General features: G+C 36.5%; 2 protein-coding genes across 4 annotated transcripts; one reads left to right on the top strand and one right to left on the bottom strand.

The window, feature by feature from the left end:
* The first annotated feature begins 400 nt into the window (after positions 1 to 400).
* LOC120485032 (XK-related protein 8) lies at positions 401 to 5,709 on the top strand. The gene is made up of 4 exons (XM_039680524.2): positions 401 to 813; positions 859 to 929; positions 2,147 to 2,340; positions 3,306 to 5,709. Exons 1-4 carry the CDS (start codon positions 541 to 543, stop codon positions 4,043 to 4,045), a joined length of 1,278 nt encoding a protein of 425 aa, XP_039536458.2. The 5' UTR covers positions 401 to 540; the 3' UTR covers positions 4,046 to 5,709.
* Positions 5,710 to 8,551: 2,842 nt separating this feature from the next.
* On the bottom strand, positions 8,552 to 23,221 carry eya3 (EYA transcriptional coactivator and phosphatase 3). Of its 3 annotated transcripts, none has more exons than XM_039680975.2 (19): positions 23,087 to 23,221; positions 20,752 to 20,875; positions 20,190 to 20,239; positions 19,195 to 19,298; positions 18,737 to 18,820; positions 18,568 to 18,637; positions 17,414 to 17,523; positions 17,067 to 17,204; positions 16,732 to 16,811; positions 15,703 to 15,883; positions 14,671 to 14,840; positions 13,591 to 13,674; positions 13,409 to 13,498; positions 13,272 to 13,330; positions 12,772 to 12,932; positions 12,474 to 12,588; positions 10,839 to 10,960; positions 10,245 to 10,345; positions 8,552 to 9,365 (listed from the first exon to the last, which is right to left on the bottom strand). In XM_039680975.2, exons 2-19 carry the CDS (start codon positions 20,782 to 20,784, stop codon positions 9,285 to 9,287), a joined length of 1,833 nt encoding a protein of 610 aa, XP_039536909.2. In that variant the 5' UTR covers positions 20,785 to 20,875; positions 23,087 to 23,221; the 3' UTR covers positions 8,552 to 9,284. The 3 variants fall into 3 exon arrangements, with proteins under 3 accessions (XP_039536909.2, XP_088978668.1, XP_039536910.2); XM_089122542.1 differs by having other exon boundaries at positions 18,568 to 18,634; XM_039680976.2 differs by lacking the exon at positions 17,067 to 17,204.
* Between the last annotated feature and the right edge of the window lie 781 nt (positions 23,222 to 24,002).

The raw sequence follows: 24,002 nt of genomic DNA, 5'->3' as shown, positions 1-24,002 counted from the left end.
CTGCACGTTCACTTTTTAACAGTGGGAGCTGATGTTGCAAATGTTGAGGAAACACTTATTAAAAGTTATCCCGTGATCAAATCCAGTTATCTTCTAGACATTGATTAGCATATTCTGTCTTGATAAATCGTGTCCCGGGGCAGGGTTTTTGTAAATTTTAGGGTTAGTGATGAGTTAAACTCGCTTGTGTACTCAAACCATTTGTTGTCTTAAAAAAGCAATTTCTTTAAAAGAAAATATCACCCTTTGCTTTGAACTTTGAGCACGGTAACTTTGCAGATGTTTTTTATACTCAAACAACCACCGCTTTAATTTGGAGGATTGTAGCAACTTTGGCATCACCAATTTTGTGCGAGTCAGGTCACGTTCACATCTCACACATGACTAATCATTCAAAAACATGACACGGGAGGAGTTTATGTCTGGGTGTAAATTTTACTTTCTCTTTCAGTTATTTTTAGCAGTTTATAGATCTACATAAAAGGAGGTTGTATTTACTTTGTCCTGCTGTAAAGGTTTCTTTCTCACACTGGATCAGTCATGGAGGAAAGCTTCCCTTTCAAGTACTCTTTATTGGAATACCTGTTTACATTGTTGGGATTGTTTTTTTTCCTGGCGGATATAGCACTGGACATTCGGACTGTTGTGAATTTTTATCAGGATGGAGCCTATGTGTATATGACGGTGATGATCGTTCTGCTGCTGGGATCTTCAGTATTGTTACAGGTGTTCAGCTGGCTCTGGTACTCAGATTTCCTGGAGACTAAGCTTGAGACTAAGGTGGAGGAGACTAAGCTTCAGCTTGAGACTAAGGTGGAGGAGACTAAGCTTGAGACTAAGCTTAAGCTTGAGACTAAGGTTGAAGAATTTGCTAACAGGAATAAACTGATCAAACCACTCCACTTCTTTCAGCTTGGAGTCTACCTCAGGTCTGTGACAGATTTGTTTTCAATTTTCCTTGAATAGTCTTGTGGAAAACTTTTAAAAAGAGTACTTTTTATAGACATGATGTACTCTAAAAGAATATAAAGTGTAAACTGAATGTAATGTTTTAACTTGTTTCACTGTGTTTATTGCAATTACATGAAAATGCATAATAGTTTAATTTTTAAATGTAAATTGTTTTTTTACCCACTTAAATAGGACTTAAATACAGCATTGTATGTAATTTCATAATTCTTTTATTTTTTTATTAAATATGGTTTAAGTGTACTGTAAAATGTACTGACAAGCATTTATGGTAAACTACAGTAAAACTTTAATGCAATTTCTATTGACCTGAATGTCACATATTTTAACATATTTGTATTACACTTTTGTAATGATATTGTTTCAATTTAGCAATATTAAAAATATTTTAACTTTATCACAACTTTAATGAAATACTAAATAACACACTTCAGTTACAATTATAACAAGTAGGCTACTTTGTGTTCTTTACATGTTAGTCAATATCAAAAAGTGTGCTTATTTAAAGCACAACACAACATTATTAAAACATAATTACTTTAAAGTAAAACTTTTAATATGACATTATTACAATGTGCACTCTTATTTCAAGACACTATTACAAAAAGTCATGAAAATGTATTAGCTTTACTTAAGCGTGGCCTTTTATTTCATATATTATATACCTTTTTTATGTGTTTAATATTTGAATTGCTTGTAATTACAAGTGAACATTCAGTACAACTAAAGCACACTTTATCTATAAATGTATGAACACCTAAAGGGATAGTTAACCCAGAACTCTCATAATTTACTCACCCTTTATAGTTGAGGCCTTTATTCCCATATAAACACTGTTCAAGAGCACATCAAATATGGCAAACAGATTTCACGTTTCAGTTTCCGAAATAATCAGCGAGGTTTGTTCTCGTGTCATTAGAAAAATCCTCATTTGTGTTTCGAAGAACAGCATGAGGGTGAGTAAATGATGACAGAAAGTCATTTTTGGGTGACCATTAAATCAAAATCAATCAGAGCTATTTCTTAATCCTTATTTAAATTTTAGATCAATTGATTTGGTTAAACACATTTAAATAAAACAAGTACTTCATATCCAAATTGTGGCTTCTGTTGGCTATTGTAAAGTTTTGGTGTATTAAATGTTGCTTAAGTAAATGCATGTACCTTGTGTTCACAGGTATGCTGGGGTGGTAGAGGTTTCCTCTATACTTTGTTTTAAAAAACCGAATAGATTCACAGAGGGTGTGGCTGTATTGATGAACCAGGACCTTCAGATGCTTCGTTTCTTTGAGGCATTTTCTAAAAGTGCCCCAAAACTCATACTTACGATGTGTAAAATGTTACAGAGCGGAGAGCCGGAGCTTATTACAGGTCTGTCTCAAATCCAGAACACTTTAAATCTTTGTTTCTTTCAGATTAGAGTTCTTATAGTTCTCACCTATAAAGCCACCATGAAATCAAATTTGACAGATCATATTTTTTATAGAATACTGGCATATTTATTTATTCTAAGACTTCTGATTCAGTTGATCATGGATTGTTATTGACCAAACTACATTCAGTTGTTTTAAGTGAGAAGGCTGTTGCATGGTTCCAAAATTATTTTTTTAGATCGTACTACTGTACTGTATGTGTTTATGCTGAAGGTTATAAATCTGATTTTCTTGAGATAACTAAAGGTGTCCCTCAAGGATCAATCTTAGGACCCATTCTGTTTTCAATTTTTTTAATGATTTGGACAGAGATGTTCAAGCCAAATACGCTGATGATACAGTGGTCTACAACAAGGCTTCCACCATAGCAGTGCAGGAACTTCAAACTGCATTTCAAGCTTGCAAAAGGTGCTAATATGTGCTAATATGTACTATTAAGGTACCAATATGCACCCTTAAGGTACAAAAGTATAACTTTTGAAAAGGTACAGCCCCAGTGACAGCTTTTGTACGTTTTTCTGAGAGTGTACTGAGTCTAAAACCGGTTATAAATGCACAGAAAACAGTTTATGGTCTTCTCAAAAGCTCAAGCACAGCTACTTGATCACTTTGGCCTCTTGTCCTTCAAATCAATTGACAGTGTCTTCATACAAGTTCTTGGGGATAAGGATAGATGATAAGCTCACCCTCAATAAACATATTACTGCTTTGTCAAGAAACGTAAAGTCAAGCTTGCCTTCTATTTCAGGAACAAACTTACAGAAGAGGGGTTAATTCCAAACATAGCAGTGCCAATGTGTGTTTCTAATAGTCTGATTGTATGCAGCTCACTCATATTTTCTAGAAGGACTATTGCTTGTGTGATATTGTTTAATAATAATTTGCAATGTTTTTTTGTTTCAGGTTTAAATTCCTTCTCATCAGCTGTTTCAATAGCCTTTACCGTAGCCTTGTACCACCGCAGCATGCGTTCATATCTTCAAGAAAAACACAAGATAAGCTGGATCTCCACTGGCGTCTACTTTCTGTGGAACTTGTTGCTGATCATTCCCCGTGTAGCCGCTCTGGCGCTCTTTTGCAGTGTATTGCCATGCTACATCATAGCCCACTTCCTGTCTTTGTGGATGCTGCTGGTTTTAGGGGTCTGGAGCCAAAAAACAGATCACATGGAAAGGCCTGGTTGGGAATGGCTCTTCAGAGCTACTATTGGACTCATCTGGTACTTCAGCTGGTTTAACGTATCAACAGGAAGCATGAAAAGAAAGACTGTTCTCTATAATGCTGTCATGGGGTTGGACACGATGATACTGCTGGGCTTCTGGTGCTGGAAGGTGTTTGAGTTTACAGGCTGTTGGAGCTCCTCAAATCCTTACGTAGTGATCCCGCCACTACTAGGTTTGCACGTTGCTGGAATTCTTGTGGAAATTATATACTACAAATGGTTTCATCCTAACTGTGATGAGCAGAAAATATCTAAGCCCAGTAAACATCAGAAGAATAGACACCATAGAAAATATTATAGGATGAATGCCATGCAACCGGTATCTGAAAATAGAGCTCCTGCTCAACCTGAACCTGAACCTGAACCTGTCACTGGTGGTCTGAAGAGGGGGATGAACATGGCTGCTAATTTCTACTACTAGTTCTATAATATATGACTATAAAAACTGATGCAATCTCAGTATTGGCTTTATGCACAGCTGCACTACTTCCTAAACGTCAGCCAGCTCCTTGTTTCTTGTCTGCCATTATTGGGCAAACTTGATTGATTCAGGTGTGTCTGATTATTGTTGCCATGACTACTGAGGTCAGGCACACCTGAATTAATCAATTTGTCCAATAATGGCTGACAGGAAACAAGGAGCTCGCTTAAGTTCAGGGAGTAGTGCAGCTGTGCATAAATTTTCACTTGTCTGTTTTGGTGGCTTTATAAAGAAGAGTGCAGAAAAACAAACACTGAAAAGAGGAAAAAGTCCATTATTTTAACCTTGGAATAAAGTATTCTATTAGTTCTGTTCAATCAAACTCTGCAAATTCAAAAAAAAAAAAAAAAAATACTATTAACCTTTTATTTTCTTAGACTATATCATTCTTGAAACATATCCATTGTGAAAAAGAAGTGCAGTTAATTGTACTGAATGTGCACTTCTAGATTACTTTAAATCTAAAAAGTATATAAAAAACCCTGTAGTTACATTTATTGAAAAACATAAAAGTTTACTTTACTACACTTTCATGACTAGACTTATATACTCATTTACTTTTCAAAAGTGCTTTAATATTTGTGTTTGTCATGCTTTAATGTAGCCTACCTACTACTAACATACTAAAGAAACATGTTAACTAAATTATGATTTTTAGTGTTACACATTATTACATTTAAAGGTAAAATATTTTAAATGTATATAGAGCTTTTCATCCTTATTTCAAAAACAATAATTAAAGGTGCTGTGTGGTATTTTTAGCGACATCTAGTGGTTCGGTTGCGAGTTTGCACCAGGTTTGCACTAAGGGCTCAGCCCACTGCTCACCCCTCCCTTTCGAAGAAGCTACGGTTGCTAAAACGAGACAAACAAACATCTCGTCGGCTGACTGAGACAGCTGAGAATAGCCATAGTAAGCCAAGAGTGTGTAACATTGTCACTGTTTCTATACCACAGTCCATTATAAACCACATCACGGATACAGTTTACAAAGCCATAGTCGGGTGAGGATCAAGGGTTTTATTATATAATTTAATGTAATGATAGTCAGCTGATCGTCTCACAAGCGTAACCAGTAGCACTTTTTCTCCCCACAAAGCAAACCCATGATACAGCGAGGGAGAAGAACCACATGATAACTATGCAGCTATATAATTTTTCTAACAGGGTAATAGTTTAGCTAGCTAATGTGAGCTGTTACTGTGGCTGAGGTAAAGCGCAAAGCCAGTTTGCTGGCTGTTTTTCTGAGAATTATTTTACTATTTAAAGACGCAAATCTTTATGAGAGATGTCGTTACGGAGCTCAGGGACAACATGTGCTGTTCGCGGTTGTACGTATAACCAGACTAAACTAATTCAGTGGCTTAAACGTGTTTTGAACATAAGCCGAAAATGAAATCAGAGTGATCCTGCCAACGACTGTAGTTTCCATCACCTCCCAAAAGACGACAAATCTTCCTGTTTACATTTGTTTAAATTCTTAATATTCTATAAACTCTATCAGCATGTGATTGGCTGTTTGCTACTGATGTTACAACTAAATGTGTCAGTTAATGTATTCAAGTAGCACATTCATTTATAATTTTGAATAAACTCCAAACCACAATGACTAATTGTGTATTTTTTTTTTATTTTAATTGTTTGTCAGCTCACACAACTGTCTGTCATCATGCCTTCATGAGTATTGATTATTAATAATGTTAATACTCCCAACCAACTACTGCGGAGGGTAAAGGTACTGTTATTTCACCCTTTTGAATTTCGTTGAGGTTGTGTTCCCACATCGTTAGCTAGTTTGGATCGCTATAACTTGAATGACTGTCAACTCTTGAATGAACGAGTGTCAAGCATGTCAAGTCGCGCTTTGTTTACTTCCAACCAGAAGACGCGCCTACTTTTGACGCAAGGCCTCATGGGGCGTAGGAAACTTGTGGATACTCGACCTCGACGCGTCCGCTTGAGTCCAAAGGTCGGAGGTGCGCGCGCTGATACTATCATGTCATCTTTGCCGCACGCGCACCTCCGCATCCCATAGACATCATTTACTACACACAATAGGCTTTTTCTCTGATTTTCAAAGCTCTTCGCGGTCGACTTAGATCTCTTACGAGATCGACGGGTTAGTGATTGCAGTAACATACTGTTTTACGGTCAATGACATGAGGACTAATCAGCTGTCTCGCGAACGTAATCAGCACATTTATCCCCACATTAAAAAAAAAACCATAACACAGCGAGGAAGAACTAAGTTACATGAAACAATCCAACTACATATTTTACACCACTCACAAGGAAAAAGTCACTACTCACGGAGTGTAAGGTTAGGTTCCAGCTTCCCGCTGTTTCCCATTCAAGGTAGTGATGAAACGCGTTCTGTAGCGCTGTTTGTTCGCGTTCGGCTACGGTAGAAATATGGCGTCACAATATGGCGACCTTCATAAAAGGGGATTCCCGCGGTTATGTATAAATGTCTGATTCTAAAGTAATAAAACATTACGGTTAATTAAGTAAGCTCTTTATACACCACTGAAAACATAGTTATGGATGTCATATTGCATTTCTGTTTATAGATACTCAACTTTTTTACACATTGCACATTTTAGAATTTACATACATGTACTTTAGTAAGTGGGTCAAAAAGCACCCTAAAGCTCAGATAACTGCATTTTACATACGTACGTTTACATTTAATTGCAACTTGCATCCAATTAAGCGTCCAAACACATTATATTGTTCTTTTAAAGTGAAATAATTCTGTAATAAGGACTCTTTTTAAAAGTATGCTTAAGGCATTTTGAGTCGGAGAGAAACAAGTCAAGCAGGTAGGCCAGCCACAAAGTATTTAATGAACTTCACTTACACAAAACCATAAACAGTGTAGGTACAGATATTTGCTTCTTCAACCAGTATCAGTTTGAATATGCCAGAGGTTCTCCAATTAAGCTAAAAGCTCAAGCGTAATTCCAGGGCTAGATCAAGCACTTGTTCTCTAGCTAATAGAGCTACTACATCCCTTGATTGTCTAAGCATTAATAACAAATCCCTAAATCTCATGACAGTCACATATCTTCCATTAGGTGTAGATAATAGACAGTATACAGGGACTAGATCATTGTTTTGTTTTTCCTGAAAAATGCAGGAAACATAGAAGAAAAAAGCACCAGAAGAGCATTTTTTTGAGATTCAAGTGAAAGAATAACAGCATCTGATTGGCTGGGTTATGGAGGAAAATTATTTATGAAGAGATGAAGTCGGCGCACATCAAAAGTACCAAACTAAAAGAAAATGACGGCTAACGGCACAGGCCTTAACACTTCACCAAAACAAACAATACAAACATATGTTTGTCATATCTCAGTAATTCCCTTTAAGATAATACATTTACTGAATGGTGATTATATTTAAAAGGCACAATATAAATATGTACAGGAAAAGAAACACATCTACGCAAACAAATGAAGAGTACACATTCTTAATTGTCAAAGCTGCTTGAGTAAAAATGCTTTTTCTTCAGGCTCAGTAATGTTCAGTCACAATCTCACAGCGGCCGGGAATATTAGACCCAAACTGCTCGTAAAACCACCTTCAACCATTATTGAAACAATCATTTATCACTGATCAGAAATGTATTGCACACTATCGCACAGTTGTCCTCCCAAACACGTATGAACGAAAGCAAAAAGGTCACAGGCTGGGGCCCCGTAGCTTCAAATCCATGGGTAATTTTGGCTTTATGCAAGAGGTAATAATACAACATCCCACTTAGCCACACGACTTGCCTCAGCGGACAAGAACGCAGTTAGTTCATGTGGCTCGTAATTGCATTATAGACATTTAACAGATATATTTCTAATGGGACGTTTACTTCCAGGAGCTTAAGTTTTCCTCAAAACAACACCTTTATATGGATTTTAAAATATGGAGTTCAAAATTCTCATTTACCTATCCTCATGTTGATTCAAACCTATATAACTTTCTTACGTGGAACGAAAACAGAAAGTGTTGAGCTGCTCTTTTCCATTTAATTAAAGGGTGCAACTGCAATCCAAAAGTCATCAAAAAAGCCTCAAATTTAGTAAGCCATTCATTGAAAATCCTCCGTCATAGGTCTGAAATCTCAAATAATTTGTTCATACAAACACAGCAGGGAAAGAAATGTCACACCAAGTTGAGCAGTTGATTCAGTCTCACAACTGAAACGAACAAAAGGGAAGGCTGTTTGTGTATAAATCAATTCGTTTAGAAAAAAAAAAAACTTTTAGGCAGTATGACTTCAATCAAATAACATGGTAGACGTATTTGACTTATTTTAGTTATTTTATGGTGATGTTTGGAGTTCAAAAACCATAAAAATTTCACTACGGAAAAGAGCAGCACAAACATTCTCCTTTTGTGCTTCACGAAAGAAAGTCAATCAAACAGGTTTGGGACAAAGGCAACTTTTTGTGTGTGTGTGTGTGTGTGATTAATTCTTTCAAAAAAAAAGGAACGAAATATACTGAAAGAACTATGGTTTCTTTTATAATATTGCCAAAATTAAAGCAGAAATTAAGTGTGTATGAAGGGTAAAACGCATGCAGACCCCTGGAACTGAGGAAAATTCATATACATACAGTAAAAAGGAAATGTGATCCATGCTAAACCCTGTAGGTACCATCTGAAGACAGATATTTAACGGGCCACGTCGTGATCCGCTTTAAGAACTGAAAAAAAAATGCATCATTTCTTGGGAGTCATCTAAAAGCATGTAACCTGCCATCTCGTAAGAACCAATATCCTGACCTTTGGAATGAGCGCAAATCAAAATGACTTTTCAGCCCTTTAAAAAGTTTGAAAAAAAGAAAAGAGAACAAAGTTCACTCCTAAGTTTCGGTGTCAGTGCATTTGGTCATGTTTTTTTTTTCCTTTGGCGAATCCAGTTACGTTGAAGATGGTAAAGCTACATCCTTTTTCCAAGAGAAAGATGCAGTGAGAACGGGAGACAGTGTTTTCCTCTTTTGTGCACATATGGTTCAGCCTAGTGGGGAGGATAGCTGCCATTGAGAGAGATTGCGTCGTGTCACAGATCTTCTTGAGTTCTTGTCTATGAACGCTAATATTCCAGACTCTACTTCAGCTGCTCCACTGATGCGATGGATAAGGATGGGTGGATGGGATTGCTGATGGGTGCAAACTCAATCTATAAGAAGTCCAGTTCCAGAGCTTGGTGAAGGGAAATCAGGTCTCCATGAGAAGAGATTCGCCAAAATGGCATGTTGTGCTAAACAGTGATGTGCAAACTTATTAGATTAAAAACACGTAGAATACATTTGAGAGAATTGCTTAAAGGTGCCATCTGGCACATAAAATCAAATCATATTCCATATTCCGTAACAGATGGGGGCAGTATACCACACTGAACATGAACACTGTTGAAAGATACAGTATGCTACAACTTACCAAAATGTATTCCTCATGCATAATATCCACCAATAATTTTTTTTTTAACTCTTCCCTGAACTGAAATGTAGTAGTGGGCTGTATTTCCACACGACTGACATCAGGTTCAAGTACACACACAAGCCGCGCGAGTTACTCGTCTATTGCAGTTTGGCTGGTGGTTATGTTGCATACCGCCTCCCATGGCCGAAACTGGTATTACGACACCTGCCGGGCCGGGGCTAGTAATTTAGCATGCTAATTTAGGTTTATATCTCGGCAGCACTATAACTTGTCAGTTTTTTAATGACATCATTGCACTTATTTCTTCTCATTCTTTTGATGCGTGTAGCAAATTTTTTTTTTGGATATTTTTACCTCAATTATTACATATGGCACCTTTAATAAAATGGATTTAAATGTCAAATTAATACAAAAAAGTAGCACTTGCGAAACTGTTCAGGCCTATTGAACTGGGAGAGTCAAAACATGACAATTCACTAGCATTCAAAAGTTTGGGCTCAGTACGATTTTTTTGGGGCAAACAATGTATACTTTCATTTAGCACACAAATCCTGAAAAAAGTATCACGGTCACAGAGTTTGAAAGAAAAAAAAAAAGAGTTTGGAAAACCTTGAATAGCTGTATGATTAGGAATCTCTTAATATGAGGTATTATATTGTGATCATGTATACTGTGTGTCCAAATGCCGCTATTGTACCTGCTTTGCTGCAAACTCTTCATCACGGCCGTCCCCTATAACAACATAGGTCACTTTCTTCCCAAAGCGAGCGATGATGCGTTCAAAACAACTCTCCTTTCCTGTTAACAGACGAGTCATTCAGCGTTACTCATGCGTCAATTTATGCTTGATACCAATGATTTTAAATGAAGAGGATGTTTAAAATGAACATACTGGAATCATTTATTAACCCTCATGGTTGTTCAAAATCATATAACTTTTCTTACCCTGAAACAAAAGGTGAATTTCCAAAGAATATTGTGACTAGAAAGTTCCAAAATGAGTGAAGCCTTCATTCCAAGTCTATGTAAGACATACGACATCTAATGGTGACGTATTATTGCCACAGTCCATGTTTTCTACAGATTTTATTTTGCCAAATGGAAGTATATGTGGAAATGTTGATTTTCAAAGTTTTAACAGCTTAGTTTACATGTTTTGGAGCTTATTAGACTTTTAAAACCATTTTTTAATCTTCAACATTCTCCTTTTGTGTTCTGCAAGTGTGGACCATCTGGCTTTGGAATGACATGGGGGTCTGAATTTTTATTTTTGGCAAACCAAAAGGGTTACCTATTTTAGTAGCACTGTAGATGTTCTCGATGGGAAAGACGTCACCCAGTCCATAGAGAAGCACTTTAGCCAAAGCAGGAACTAGCTGAGTGGTGGTGACCAGAATATTCATACATCTGCCCCTGTGAACAAACAATTAGCCAATGTAAGCGTGTACACTACATTTGATTTAAGCCGACAGATACGCACAGAGAAACCAGTTTGGCATGTTGCTGTAGCACTTCACACAGTGTTGCATCAATGCCTCTGATGATTTCCTGTAAATCATGCCTGCTCTGAGAACAGAGACAGATGTAGTAGGAATGGGTAATAGGTACAGAACAGATGTCCTGATTCAATTCAATTCCAGTTCAAACAATTCAATTCTATTTATCTTTGAATATCAACGTGGTTCTCGATTTGATTCAATGAATATAGATTTAATACAAATAAAAAGTTAATTGTAGAGACCATTGGTGACTCTACGAGCTTCTTTTGGAAAACGGAGATGGATTATACATTTACATGTTACTTGGAATCATTAACGAAATAAGTTTTGTGAGTAATCTAGCAAGCTCTTTTTTTCTTCTTTTTTCCCAGTGCATTTAGTGGTATTTGGTGGTTTAGGAGTGTGTTTCTAGGATGTTTTCAGGGGTCTTTTATAAAGAAAATGCTTAATTTATTTGAATATAATTGTATTGTAACTATGACAAAAAGGTAAAATGTAGTAACAAATCATATTTATAAATAATTTGTACTCTCGTTTGATGACTGATTTCTCACCTTTTTTATGTACACATAAGCATTAACAACCTGATCCAGGGAATATTAATGTTTTTCCCGGCCTTACAGCGATCAATAAGCACTGAAAAGACAGCAATTTCTCCCTGAAGTCGGAGGAAAAGCGATGGGTAAGACTCGTTCCGCATCAAAGAAATCGACATGCAAGTGTGTCGGTATGTAGCCGAAATAAGAAATGAGCCGCTTTTAGGACGACGGCAAGCTTCTTGGCTGTTCAATGAGAGTTGTTTGATGACCCCACTGCATTGATCACCATGAGCTTAGAGTTTGCATCATAACCTCTCCTTAGTTGCTGGTTCCCCTGCCTGACTTCTTGCGCTCCCTATTGTTGTGGCCGGTGTATAATTGACAAGTAAACGTCTAGACCCTGAATACAAGACAACCATTTTTTCAGATGCATTTCTAAGAAAAGAAAAATATATATATTCTTAACATATACATATTCTTATTTTTCCTCAAAACTTAAAGAAATACATTCTTGAGAACCAGCTGTGTCAGCATCAGTGCATTTAATGTATATATTATGGGTAGAGATGGTCTTTTGAATATGTTCTCTCATCTTGTACATCTGATTGTTTTTATATGATCTTCATAGACTAATATTATGTGTAGCTTATATTACTATTGATTGTTGTTTTGTAATGCAATGTTTTAATGTCTTAAATTGTGTGCACCTGCCCGGGGACTGCGGATGAAAATTAGCTTCGGCTAACTCTGGCACAAAGCATCTCTTCGTAAGACTAATGTATTTTGTGCATTGTCCCTGATAAACAAATAAAGGGAAAAAAAATATACGGCAACTGAATTTTTTTTTTTTTTTTGCCCAGCCTTAGATGCAGGTTTAGTGAATCATACCTTGACTGTACGAGCAAGAGAGATTTGAGGGCAGTGCTCCGCCAGGCATCTGTAACCGTCTCAATCTCGGAGCGAAGCCTGAGCAGTAGGTCTCTCTTCATTGGGCTCAGCAGACCTAAAAAACAGCAATGTTGACATTAAAACTAATTATATTATATTTAATATGCAGTAATTTAAAGATACTACTGGACTTTGTATAATATAAAATCACATGTCTTTAAATATAATAGAAAAAGATACCATTTAGAGGTATTGAGACCCTGCCTGTGTGAACCTGAGACACGAGACACACTCCTACCTCCCACGTTCCCTTGGAATCCATTGTAGATCTCTTTGAGACGGCGATATCTGAAAGCCAGCTTACGCATCCACTCTACTCCTCCCTGTACCGCTGCAGTGGAGCCCGGACCACTGCCCGCACTGGGCGCGCTGAAGCCATCGCTAGAGAAGTTGTAGTTGCTGAGCCAGAATGATCAATATTTGATCAATATTCAATCCAGAATGATCAATATTCAATACATAAAGCAGCTGTTTTTGTCTTCTGTTTGTTTTACTGTGCACAAATAGGGACAGGTATTACAAGATTTTTTCTTCTTTCTGTTCCTTTTTTTTCGTTCATGGAAATAAAGTAATATGTTGTAAAACGGCATGAACGAATAAATAAATAAATAAAAATTAGATACAATATAGACTAATCGAAAAACTATTACAAAAAAAAAATGTGTTTTGTGTTTCAGCAATGTGTGTTTTGATGATATAATTAAAACACAATTGAAAAGGAATTTGCTGGTGTAATACCTCAAATCCTGCCCATTGTCATCTGAGGCAACGTCATCAACATGGACTTGATCACATTCCTGATTTGAGAGCAGAGGTATGTGTTATTATTTTCATGAACCTAACAGACAGCGAAATGACCCGTGTGTGACACTTACCTCCAGATCATTGAAAAAGAGATGAGTGTCTGCAAGCTCAAAGATCAACTCCTCCATCTGAAGACCCAGATTGAGAACTGTTGCGGGGTCCTGAATAAATCAAAACATCCCAGAAAATAACAAAATGTCAACAAACCAACTGCAAATCTCTTTAAGATGACAAAAAAAGCAATTTGCTGTACCTTGCCAAACTTCTGTGCAAATGAACCAGTAAGAAGAGAGTGGAAAATGATAATGGTTTCATCCAGATCCCACAAGAAGATACGCTGAGAAAAGAAAAATACTCGTGTCATGTTTGCTGCACTTGGCTGTTACCTAATCCATTATGTTCATCTGTTTTCTTTGTGATATACATTTACAATATATTTTCATTATATATTTTATATTTATATTTTGCATAGTATTGTTGTTGTTTTTTTTGGAAAGCACTTTGGTTCACCTTGAAAAAGGGCTGTAAAGGGCTGTATAAATAAATATTGATTGATTGATTTCACGATTAATCACTTTATTTTTTACATTAAGCAAATATAAAAAAAGTAAAGCTCTGTTTTAGCTAAGCAAGCTCAATTTAAAGAGATTGTTCACCCAAAAATAAAAATGCTGTCATCATTTACTCACCCTCATGTTGTTCCAGACCTGCATGAAATTCTTTCTTCTGCTGAACACAAACGAATATATTTTGAAGAATGGCAGTTACCGAATAATTGATTGACTTCCATAATGTTTTTCCCCCATAATATGCTAGGCAATGGGGTCCATCAATTGATTGGTTAGAGGTTAAATTCATTTATTTTTTCCTGCTCTTTTCTTTGGTGTCACTAATTGCATCCCTGTTTCTCTTGGGTTATCATTATCGTAATGTATCATTACTTTTTGTAGTTATTTTCACTTATGTATAATAAATTACTTTTCTTTTGCATTACTTAATTGCTTTAGAATGTTACTTTTAACCCTAGACCACAAGAGTTTGCGACCCCCATATTCTACAAAATATCTTATTTAGTGTTCATCAGAAGAAAGAAATTCATACAGGTTTGGAACAACTTGAGACGAGTGAGTAAATCTTCATTTTCTAAAAAAAAAAAAAAAAAAAAATGTCTTCACTAAATTTTCATTTTTTGGGTAAACTGTGCCTCAACTGTGTCAGAATGCAATGCAAGTAAAAGTGAATTTTTCAGTGCTGTTTCTATTTAGTTTCGACATGGGCATTCCTTTTTAGAGGTTAGAATATGTCTCTAAAACTATGCAAGCTGCTGCATTACCTCAAGGTCATTGTCTGTGGACTGGGAGCCGTCTGGTTTCTTGGCTTTGCCTTTAGATTTGCTAGGAGGGTTTTTGCGGTTGGGCTCGTCCTGGTCTTGTGCTCCTGTGGGAAGGGCCATCCCAGCAGGCAGAGCCACACCAGTTGGGAGCGTCACACCTGGGGATGCATCTGGAGGAATGAGCAAAAATATGAACAGCAGTGAGAGCCAGAGAAGAGTGAGGGACATTATGACAATATGATCTAGACAAGGACCTGTACACACACAAAAAAAAAAAACATTTTTGCTTGCATTTAGTATTAAAACTTAAAAATAACTAATGAAATTAGTATTATTTTTTTACATTCAAAATAATCAAATAAATGAATTCATTTATTAATTAAAACTTTTTTTAAATAGTCATTCTGAGTAAAGTTTGTGAGTTTATAATTATTATTTTCAACCATCTGTCTTTTGTAGCTCACCAAGACTGCATTTACTTGATCAAAATATTATTACAATTTAAATAACTGTTTTCTATTTTAATTCAATATTAAAATCATTTAATCCTGTGGTGACAAATCTTTGGTGTCACATGATCCTTCAGAAATAATTCTAATATGCTGGTAATATTTTTGTTGAAAATCTTTATTTAAAATTATTTTAAAATCTTTATTTAAAATCTATATTTAATCTTTATATTAAAATTATTTAATCCTGTGGTGACAAATCTTTGGTGTCACATGATCCTTTAGAAATAATTCTAATATGCTGCTAATATTTTTGTTGAAAATCTTTATTTCAAGACACTTTAATAATGAGAAAGTTCAAAATAACAGCATTTATTTGAATTAGAAAGCTTTTGTGGCATTTTATATTTATTTACAGTAATTTAAGATCAATTTAATGTGACCATGTTAAATAAAATGATTTTCTTAATAAAGAAAAATACTGATAACATTATAAATTATATATATAAAAAAATAGTACTCGTACATAGAACGTTTTAAATTGAAAAGGTTTAATGCAAATTAGAAAAGATGATAAACGCACCTGTTGTGTTGGGCAGGTTTGCAGAGGCACTGCCTTCTGTCTTAATGGTTGGATATCCAGGTGCCACTACACCTGCTCCATCTCTATCATTGCTGGGCAGCCCGGCGGACAGGTAACTGGGAGGAGGCACGTAGTACTGGGAGAACTGACTCTGGCCAAGAGAGCTGTAATTTGAAAACTCCTAGAAAAATAAAAAAGGGGACATCAGAAATGAGACAATATACAGTATTCATATAAATTAAAATATTGTTTGTTTAACCAAAAGTAACCAAAGTAAACTGCTTGTTTCAAGTTTTACTCTTTCAAGATTGTTAAACAACCTGCTTTTCTGAAGCCTAATAAGTCTGTGAAAATGTAATGGTTGAAATGATAATTAAATGTTTAAAATCTGAGAATCTATTTTTTCTTTGTCTATTTTTTTTTAATCACTTCATAAAAATTGTATATTGTAACATATCATGCTCAAGAACATGTTTTTGCATTTTTAACTTTGTTTAACACTGTATAATATCTAAGCCATGACATTATATCCACATACCTGAGCTAACTAAATGAGCAGAGCATTGCATCTACAGACTTACAGAAATTGTAGTTAAAGCAAGACAACCTGTTTAACAAAATATGACTTCAACTTAGGGATACTCCACTTTTTTTTGGAAATAGGCTCATTTTACCACTCCCCCAGAGTTAAACAATTGAGTTTTACCGTTTTCGAATCGATTCAGCCGATTTTCTGATATTTAGAAGAATATCAGTAACCAGACAGTTTCTGGTCTCATTGACTTCCATAGTAGGAAAAAAATATACTATGGAAGTCAATGAGACCAGAAACTGTTTGGTTACTGATATTCTTCTAAATATCAGAAAATCGGCTGAATACATTCGAAAACGGTAAAACCCAACTGTTTAACTTTCAGTTTAACTGTTTAAAATGAGCCTATTTCCAAAAAAAAGTAGAGTATCCCTTTAAGAATCCTCAAATAAGTTACCCTGTCCTTTCCAGTATTGAGTTGTGTCCTCCACACTCACCTGATGTGTGCCAGTGGCTGTGGTCACGGCAGTTCCTGGGGGGATATTAGTGTACACACTGGATGTGGTAAAACAGGAGCCTGAATGGGGAAGAATTATTATTATTATTATTATAAAGGATGCCAAAAAGACGTGCAGTAAACAGCTCAGTACTAAAAACGATTGGCGATCATGATGAATATTTCTGAATGAAATGCTGTGCGAGTGTTAATGAAAAGGTTTTGGCGGCTGGAGCTGGACGGATCTGTTTCTTAGAAGTCCTGTAATGAAAAGGCTGTGAGGCGCAGAGAGTGTGTAGAGACACACACAGAGAGAGAGAGCAGTAGCAGGCTTGCCTTGGCTGGGGTAGGAGTAGTGGATCTGGTTGGGTTGGGTCGAAGCATAGGCTGAGCTGAAGCTGAGAAACCCCGTCTGGCCAACAGGGGGCGCCTCGGGCAGCCGCGACTCGGTCTTTAAGCCCGGCCACATGGAGCCTGAGGCCGTGCATGGATAGATGGCGCGAGAGAGGGCAAAGAGTGGAGGAGAGAAGGGATGCAGAGACCAAAGTGGTGATTAGAGGATGTAATGTAGACGTGAACTGATCTGACTGCCAGCGTACAGTGTGAATGCAGGGTGAGAGTTTAAGTGGAATGAGTGTTCAGATGAATTAAAAGCACAGACAGCAACTGGGTGAAGCACAGACCAAATGGTGGCAGTCCGTACGTCTGGCCGGACTGAGGGAAGCCGCTGTATACGGTCGACTGGCCCAGGGAGGGGAAAGCCCCTTGGCTGGCATACGCAGTGACAGCCGTGCTGAAGAATAATGGAGGAGAGTTAACAGCTGAACATTAAAAACACCACTGTACTTAGAGAGGCTGCTATAGACAGAAGTGTGGGTGGGTAGACGATTTTATTTAATTTGACTTAAACAAATGAAGGCGCAGTCTGTTCAATGTGGTATGAGCTAAGTCAATCAAATCTTTCTTAATAATGTTCCTGGTCTTATGAACAATAATCTGTGCATGTTATTTCAAAGAAGAACAAATGCGCTTAAAAACTTTCTATGTAACTAACAATACATCGCAATACACAAGTGACAAGCTGTATTGTGCGTACTTCACCCAAAATAAAAATCAGTTTTAGTGTCAGTACTACATTAAACTTACTAGCCTATATATGATGTTGAATATACTGTATAATAATGCAATAGGGGAATATTTGTGTGTCCTGATAGTGTTACCAGTAAAAAGTGGTCTACATTATTTTAAATATATCTAGTCAGTAACATATTCATCTAAAATAATTCTGTATTTTCAGCTTTAGAATATCATATATATTTTATTCAGGTGTCACCATTGTCCTGTGGATTGGGTTCCCAGCACCGAGTCCAAGTCTATTTATTTCCACCCTCCAATGTAATAACAAATTTAGCATTTTAAATTAACGGTATGTTTTTTGTTCACCTTTTACCATACGTCTTGGACTATTGTGAGTTTAGTATCGGGATATGTAGCGAACCAGAGTTACCAGGGTTTTTCCTGGCTCAAAACTAAAACTAGTATATATATATATATATATATATATATATATATATATATATATATATATATATATAGTATAACTCTCCTAAATAACAGAAATACTGTATCATGGATTGAAACAACATTTATTGATGTATTATGTACATGCACAGTAAGTAAATTTCTTAAGCAAGCAAAGAGGGTCGATTCTGATCTCATATTTATTCCAAATGACATGCTTGACTATTCAGATCAAGTTTCATTAAACCGATGACTGATTGTTTTTTGTTGTTTTTTTAAACTACTAACCAGTTTTAAGATAACTTTCAGTACTTACTTGCTTCCTTGGTAGATCTGTGAGGTATATTCAGTGGCTGTGGTTGTGGTGAGGTCTTTGCACGTCACTGCTGTTAACAATGGAGTTTTGGGAAATTGGTGTATTACGCTTTAAATCAATGTCCGAGCAAGACAGCATCTCTTGTCCTGATATAATAAATTGGTCTTACCATTGTGAGTATATGCATTTTCTGTGACACAGCCCTGGGATCTTGAAATCGTCTCTTGATTTGACTGATCTTGACGTCCAGGCACTGTTTGAGACATTAAGGGGGTGGATTACATTTGCACGTCAAATGCGTGCACGTATCGTATGGTATCGATAATTATTGACATTTTTTATTGAAAAGTTAATTTAAACCACGTTTTTATCCACATTATTAAGGCAAACAACTAATTATATTAGTTTTAGCATTCCAAAACAAAAACTGTAAACAAAAATATCGATCGTCGATTAATCATTGACATCCCTAGTTTCCTCTGCTGTTGGCTTGACAGTATCGCGGTATTACAATATTGCGGTTATTAAGACAATATATTTGCCTAGCAATAGACACATGCATCTTTTACCACCCTAAAATAAACAAAGTATTTCAGATGATAAACATTAAAGCAGAAACCTACTTACTTAAGTGCAAGTGAGCAACAGATGATGGTGGATATGAATTGACCTCTGACTGTGCAGTTGAGTCGTCCCGGTTTGGGGAGTCACTGCTGTCATTAGCAACCACACTGCAAAAGAATAACTTTTAGAAATTTGTCCTGTTGTCCTCTTAATATCTAACGACACAACAATGCAACATGAAATGAGCTTCTGAGATTTGGTTTGAAAATTGTCAGCTTCCAGATTTCACACGAGTGGCTAAAACACAAGCTAGCTGTTCTAAAACGAAATATTTTCTGACATGTCTGACATTTTGATAAAGATAATGAATTGTGACTGAAGAAGGGCAATTATCCAAAAGGGCATCATGCTTTACTTTGACAAGACACTCTTTGTTCTTTCTCTTTTCCCCTTAATTGCTCAAGGGCACAACAGTATTAGAGCAAGATTATGATCTTATGTCCAGTTCCTTGTATCTGTACCGCTCAGAATAGCATCCTAGCAGTCTAATCCTTAAAAAATAATGTTGTTTTTTGCAACAGACCTTAAGACCTTACTGTATTGTTAGGAGCCACAGGTATTAATTTTGTTGTGTCTGCATATGTTTTTTTGAATCTCGAAGTGATTGCACCCATTGACTTGCATTATATGAATCAATAGTAGTATTTGAGTTTATTGCCATATCACCATCACCGGCTAATACATGGCAGACCAAAATTAAACATTTAACAACATAATATCACAAGTCCAATATAATGAAAACAAACACCAAAATAAGTAAATATACAAAATTAATACAATTCTATAAAATATTCTGGATCCATCCTTAAAAGTTAGGGGGTGAGTAATTTAACAGCAAATTAAAATTTTGGGGTTAATTATCCCTTTAAATAGTATGCTATTTAAGCCTATATTTAAGCTACACATACAAATATGAAATACACCACACCCTATAATAAAAATGCATATGAAAATATGTAATGAACCATACACCGTAATGAAAATGCATATGAACTTACCGTGAATCACCTTCCTGATTCACTTCTGGATCATGCCGAGCTTTCTTTGTCTATTCAATAAAAACAACAAAGAAAAAGAGCATACATTTATATATTACGTCACCGTGTTTATTTACAGTGGCTGATGGCATTTGACATAATATGTAAAGCATTTCATGCAGTGACAGATGCATCCAGTAGTGTGACATGCTTTACATAATCTTGCACAACAGCGACTGATTTCATTAACGTTAAAAAGAAATTTTGCAATCCAGCAATTCACTCAAGAAAAGTCCTCATCAATTTCCCATTTGTCGGACAACAGGGCTATTTTTGAAACAAATACAAAAGCTAAAAGGCGACAAAAATGAACCTAAAATAAATGTTTTGATGCTGAACAAGAATAAATTTATTCTGTTTGTCAGCTACGGATGAATTTTTCTTCATTCCTGTACTGGTGTGTGATTAAGTGAAACAATATAACAACACATAATAACTAACAGCTATATTTATTAAAAAGAAAAAACAGATTTTCAAATAAGTGTCATATGGACAATATGAAAGATATCAGCATTGTACTCACAGGTAGCTCAGGCACCTCCTGCGACTCGTTCATGGCTGTGAAAGATGACGTATCCACCGTCAGCCCAAGTAAATCCGCGCCGTCAGTCTCTGCAGTTGCTGCTGCTTCTGCTTTGGCCAAGGCCCTGCGTGAAAGACAGAAGCCAACACTGTGAGACATCTTTATATATGCTCTCCACCTCACTGGGGTTGATCCTCGTCATTTGTGCTGCTGAGAATCATGGGAAAGTCAGGAGAAAAAGTGGGGCTTGCGGGGCCTAATCCCAGTCTCACCCTCGAGGCAGGTGAGCTCGGCACCGGCACGTGAGATGCCCCACAAAAGCACCAGATGTTTCCCCAGTACCATCCCACTCTTCAGCGCACATGCCTGGATTAGATGTCCGCCTCTCCTTACATGTTTACTATCCTACATTTGGTGAAAACTAGGAAGCTTGTATTCTTTCCTGATTATATCAAAAAGGTATTAGGTGTTTCTGCGCAAGCTGTCACATCCAAAGGGTGGGCGAGGATAAGATCTAACCTAATTTTATACACCTCATGTCTTCTTTAAACTGCATTTATATAATTGGTATACGAAGCAGGAAAGGGAAAAAGCAGGTCAGACGCTCACTTACACTTGAGCCAATTTAGCAGACGCTTACCTAAGCGTCATTCATGTAAATGTGGGACTACAATGTTAAGAAAAACACGTGAAGCCCTGAGCAATGCCAATGTCCCAGGAACGTGATGTGGAAATGGAAAAACAAGAGAACCAAAAATCTGAAACACTTTTTCTGAAATAAATGTCAAAATTTGGGTCAACCATCTATAAACCTTTTTTTTTTTGCACCGGCGCAATAAAATATTCACATCAATAAAATTGCCCTGTAACGTCACACTTGACTTTACATTGTCGTCTTCTGTTCATAAATAATTCTTCCTTGTGTTAATTTCGTGAAAAATATTTAGTCCAACATTTTACTCTATCAAACTTGTATTAAATTGGCAATAATTACTATTTAGTCAAATACATTTTTTTCTATATAATTATCATTGAACACAATGAATATTGTTGATGGGTTCACATCACGAGAGCACAACACACATGCACGTGTGTTCACGAGAGCACCATAACACAGGCATGTGAAGAGCAGACGTTACGTGAACACACGTTGGAGATAATTATTTTGTAAATAAAGTAGCAAATTATGTTTCCAGCAAACAAAGCACTCGTCTCACTTCATTGCCACTGTTGCCTTGGCTTTTGGCTTGCTTAGTTGGAGACATTTAATATTCAGCAATATTCCTTAAGGTGGACAAAGACTCAATTTTCTTCTAGAGACAAACTTTGTTGTATTATTTTCATGTTATCACTGTGAAGCTGCTTTGATACAAAATGTATTGTAAAAAGAGCTATATAAATAAAGGTGACTTGACTTCATAAAATGATTATTTAACCTGTTAAGTGTCACACAACCCCCTTTTTTTTTAATATACATGAAAATGCACATTGTTGATAATTTACTCAGCCCCATGTCATTCAAGACGTACATGTCATTCTTTCTTCAGTCGAAAAGAAATTAAGGTTTTTGATGAAAACATTCCAGGATTTTTCTCCATATAATGGACTTCAATGGGAACCAAACGGTTCAAGGTCCAAATGAGAGTTTCAGTGCAAACTTTAAACTGTTCAAAGGGCTTTAAATGATTCCAGGCAATGAATAGTGGTCTTATCAAGTCAAGTTTTAGTTTGAAAAACACCCATGTCAGATATAAATTTATAGATTAGCTCAGCTAGAATCATTAGACTCCTCATTAGGTCATCCTAGGCATAACAGTGTGCTGAGTGACAGTACAGTACAGCATAACCCTATCAAACTAAACACAGTAGCAGGAGGATCACAATGGCAAAGTAATTAATGTTTTAAGATATGATCCTCAACATACACTAAACAGGACTAACTCGAGGATGGCTGATCAGTGAAAGTGAGGATCTCACATCTTACACTCTGGTATTTCGTTACAAAAACAATGCTTTGCTCCCATGACGCCGAAAAGTGCTGCCTAGGTAGGTAACGTTAGATAAAAAGGATTTGAGACACAGCCAGTGTTTCTCTCCAAAACTGTGGCCATTTCACCGGAGATGTCCACATACCACACACGTTAAATATGGTCACGTTATCACTGCTGGCGCACAAAAACACTGTTTTCCAGTGGTCGCAGAGTTCATGTAGCGTTTAGCACAGTTTGAGCAGTTAGCCAACGCGGCTCACTGACCTTACCATTTCACACTAAACCGCTCATTAAAGCACTCAAAATCACAGTGCGTGACGCACAAATAGGAAAGAAACTCTTACCATCTCACCAAGTGCTACTTTCGAGGAAACTTTATGTTTCCTTGAACTGAAATTCCCTCGGTGGGGCGCCGTGTGTTGTTAGGGACAACTATTTGGCAGGAAGTCGCTACAATCCCCAACGCGCATGCGCAGAAACGACAAGGGCGACTCGCAAAACGGTAAACCCTTGCAAATTATGTGATGACTGAGTGCTGAGGTAAGCATTTCTGTCACTACGGCTTCGTAAAATATTATAGAGATAGGGGTTAGACTTTACTATGTAAGCCCCCCCAGAACATCATATATAAAATGCAGTTTAATTAAAGTAGCATTTGTTATAGCATTTGTTTAATTTTCTTTCTAAAAACAGTTTAACTGCTTTGTACAAAATTATAAATTATTACAGGCGATAGCACCAGTACATAGAAAATAATTCACCCCCCCTAAATCTACAAGGATAAATATCAGGGCTACTCCCCCTTGTGGAATGACTATGCACTTTTTTGTTTTTTCACATGTAATAATCAGTCTATCAGGCATCTTGGAACACTTTTCTTTATTATATTAAACGACAACACCAATTTAAGAAACGTTACCCTTTTTTCAACTTTTAAAAATCCAAGCTCTCAAAAATGTTCGTCATTTAGATGCAATATTTTTGGTTCGCTTCGTACTACGACTAAACCAAAATTTTGCAGCATAAGCCTGCACTAATGCTCCAGCTAACATTTTTAATGTTTGAGTATTTAGAAAAGCCACCTGTCTTACTGAATGAACAAAAATAGCCATATTTTCTCCTGTCAATATCTATTCTAATACATAACTTACCAGAGTTACTTAACTTACTGTTTTGGTGTAATGATCAAGTCACCAACCTTTACCTCTAATCTGGAGCTTTTTCCCCCACCCATCCATATTGAGCAGCACAATTGTTTTT

This window comes from Pimephales promelas, chromosome 18 (genome assembly GCF_988280905.1).
Source record: "Pimephales promelas chromosome 18, fPimPro1.hap1.1, whole genome shotgun sequence".
NCBI classification, from domain to species: Eukaryota; Metazoa; Chordata; class Actinopteri; order Cypriniformes; family Leuciscidae; genus Pimephales; species Pimephales promelas.
This window is presented reverse-complemented; position numbering and strand designations above follow the sequence as displayed.

Excerpts from the sequence above, each read along its gene's own strand:
- LOC120485032 (XM_039680524.2), top strand. The coding sequence starts at position 541 with ATGGAGGAAAGCTTCCCTTTCAAGTACTCTTTATTGGAATACCTGTTT. Across the intron at positions 814-858 it reads AGCTTCAGCTTGAGACTAAG|GTTGAAGAATTTGCTAACAG; the intron begins GTGGAGGAGACT and ends CTTGAGACTAAG. Across the intron at positions 2,341-3,305 it reads AGAGCCGGAGCTTATTACAG|GTTTAAATTCCTTCTCATCA; the intron begins GTCTGTCTCAAA and ends TTTTTGTTTCAG.
- eya3 (XM_039680975.2), bottom strand. The coding sequence starts at position 20,784 with ATGAACGAGTCGCAGGAGGTGCCTGAGCTACCT. Across the intron at positions 18,821-19,194 it reads TGTTGCTCACTTGCACTTAA|TGCCTGGACGTCAAGATCAG; the intron begins GTAAGTAGGTTT and ends TGTCTCAAACAG. Across the intron at positions 9,366-10,244 it reads AAGAGTTTGCAGCAAAGCAG|CACAACATGCCATTTTGGCG; the intron begins GTACAATAGCGG and ends ATCACTGTTTAG.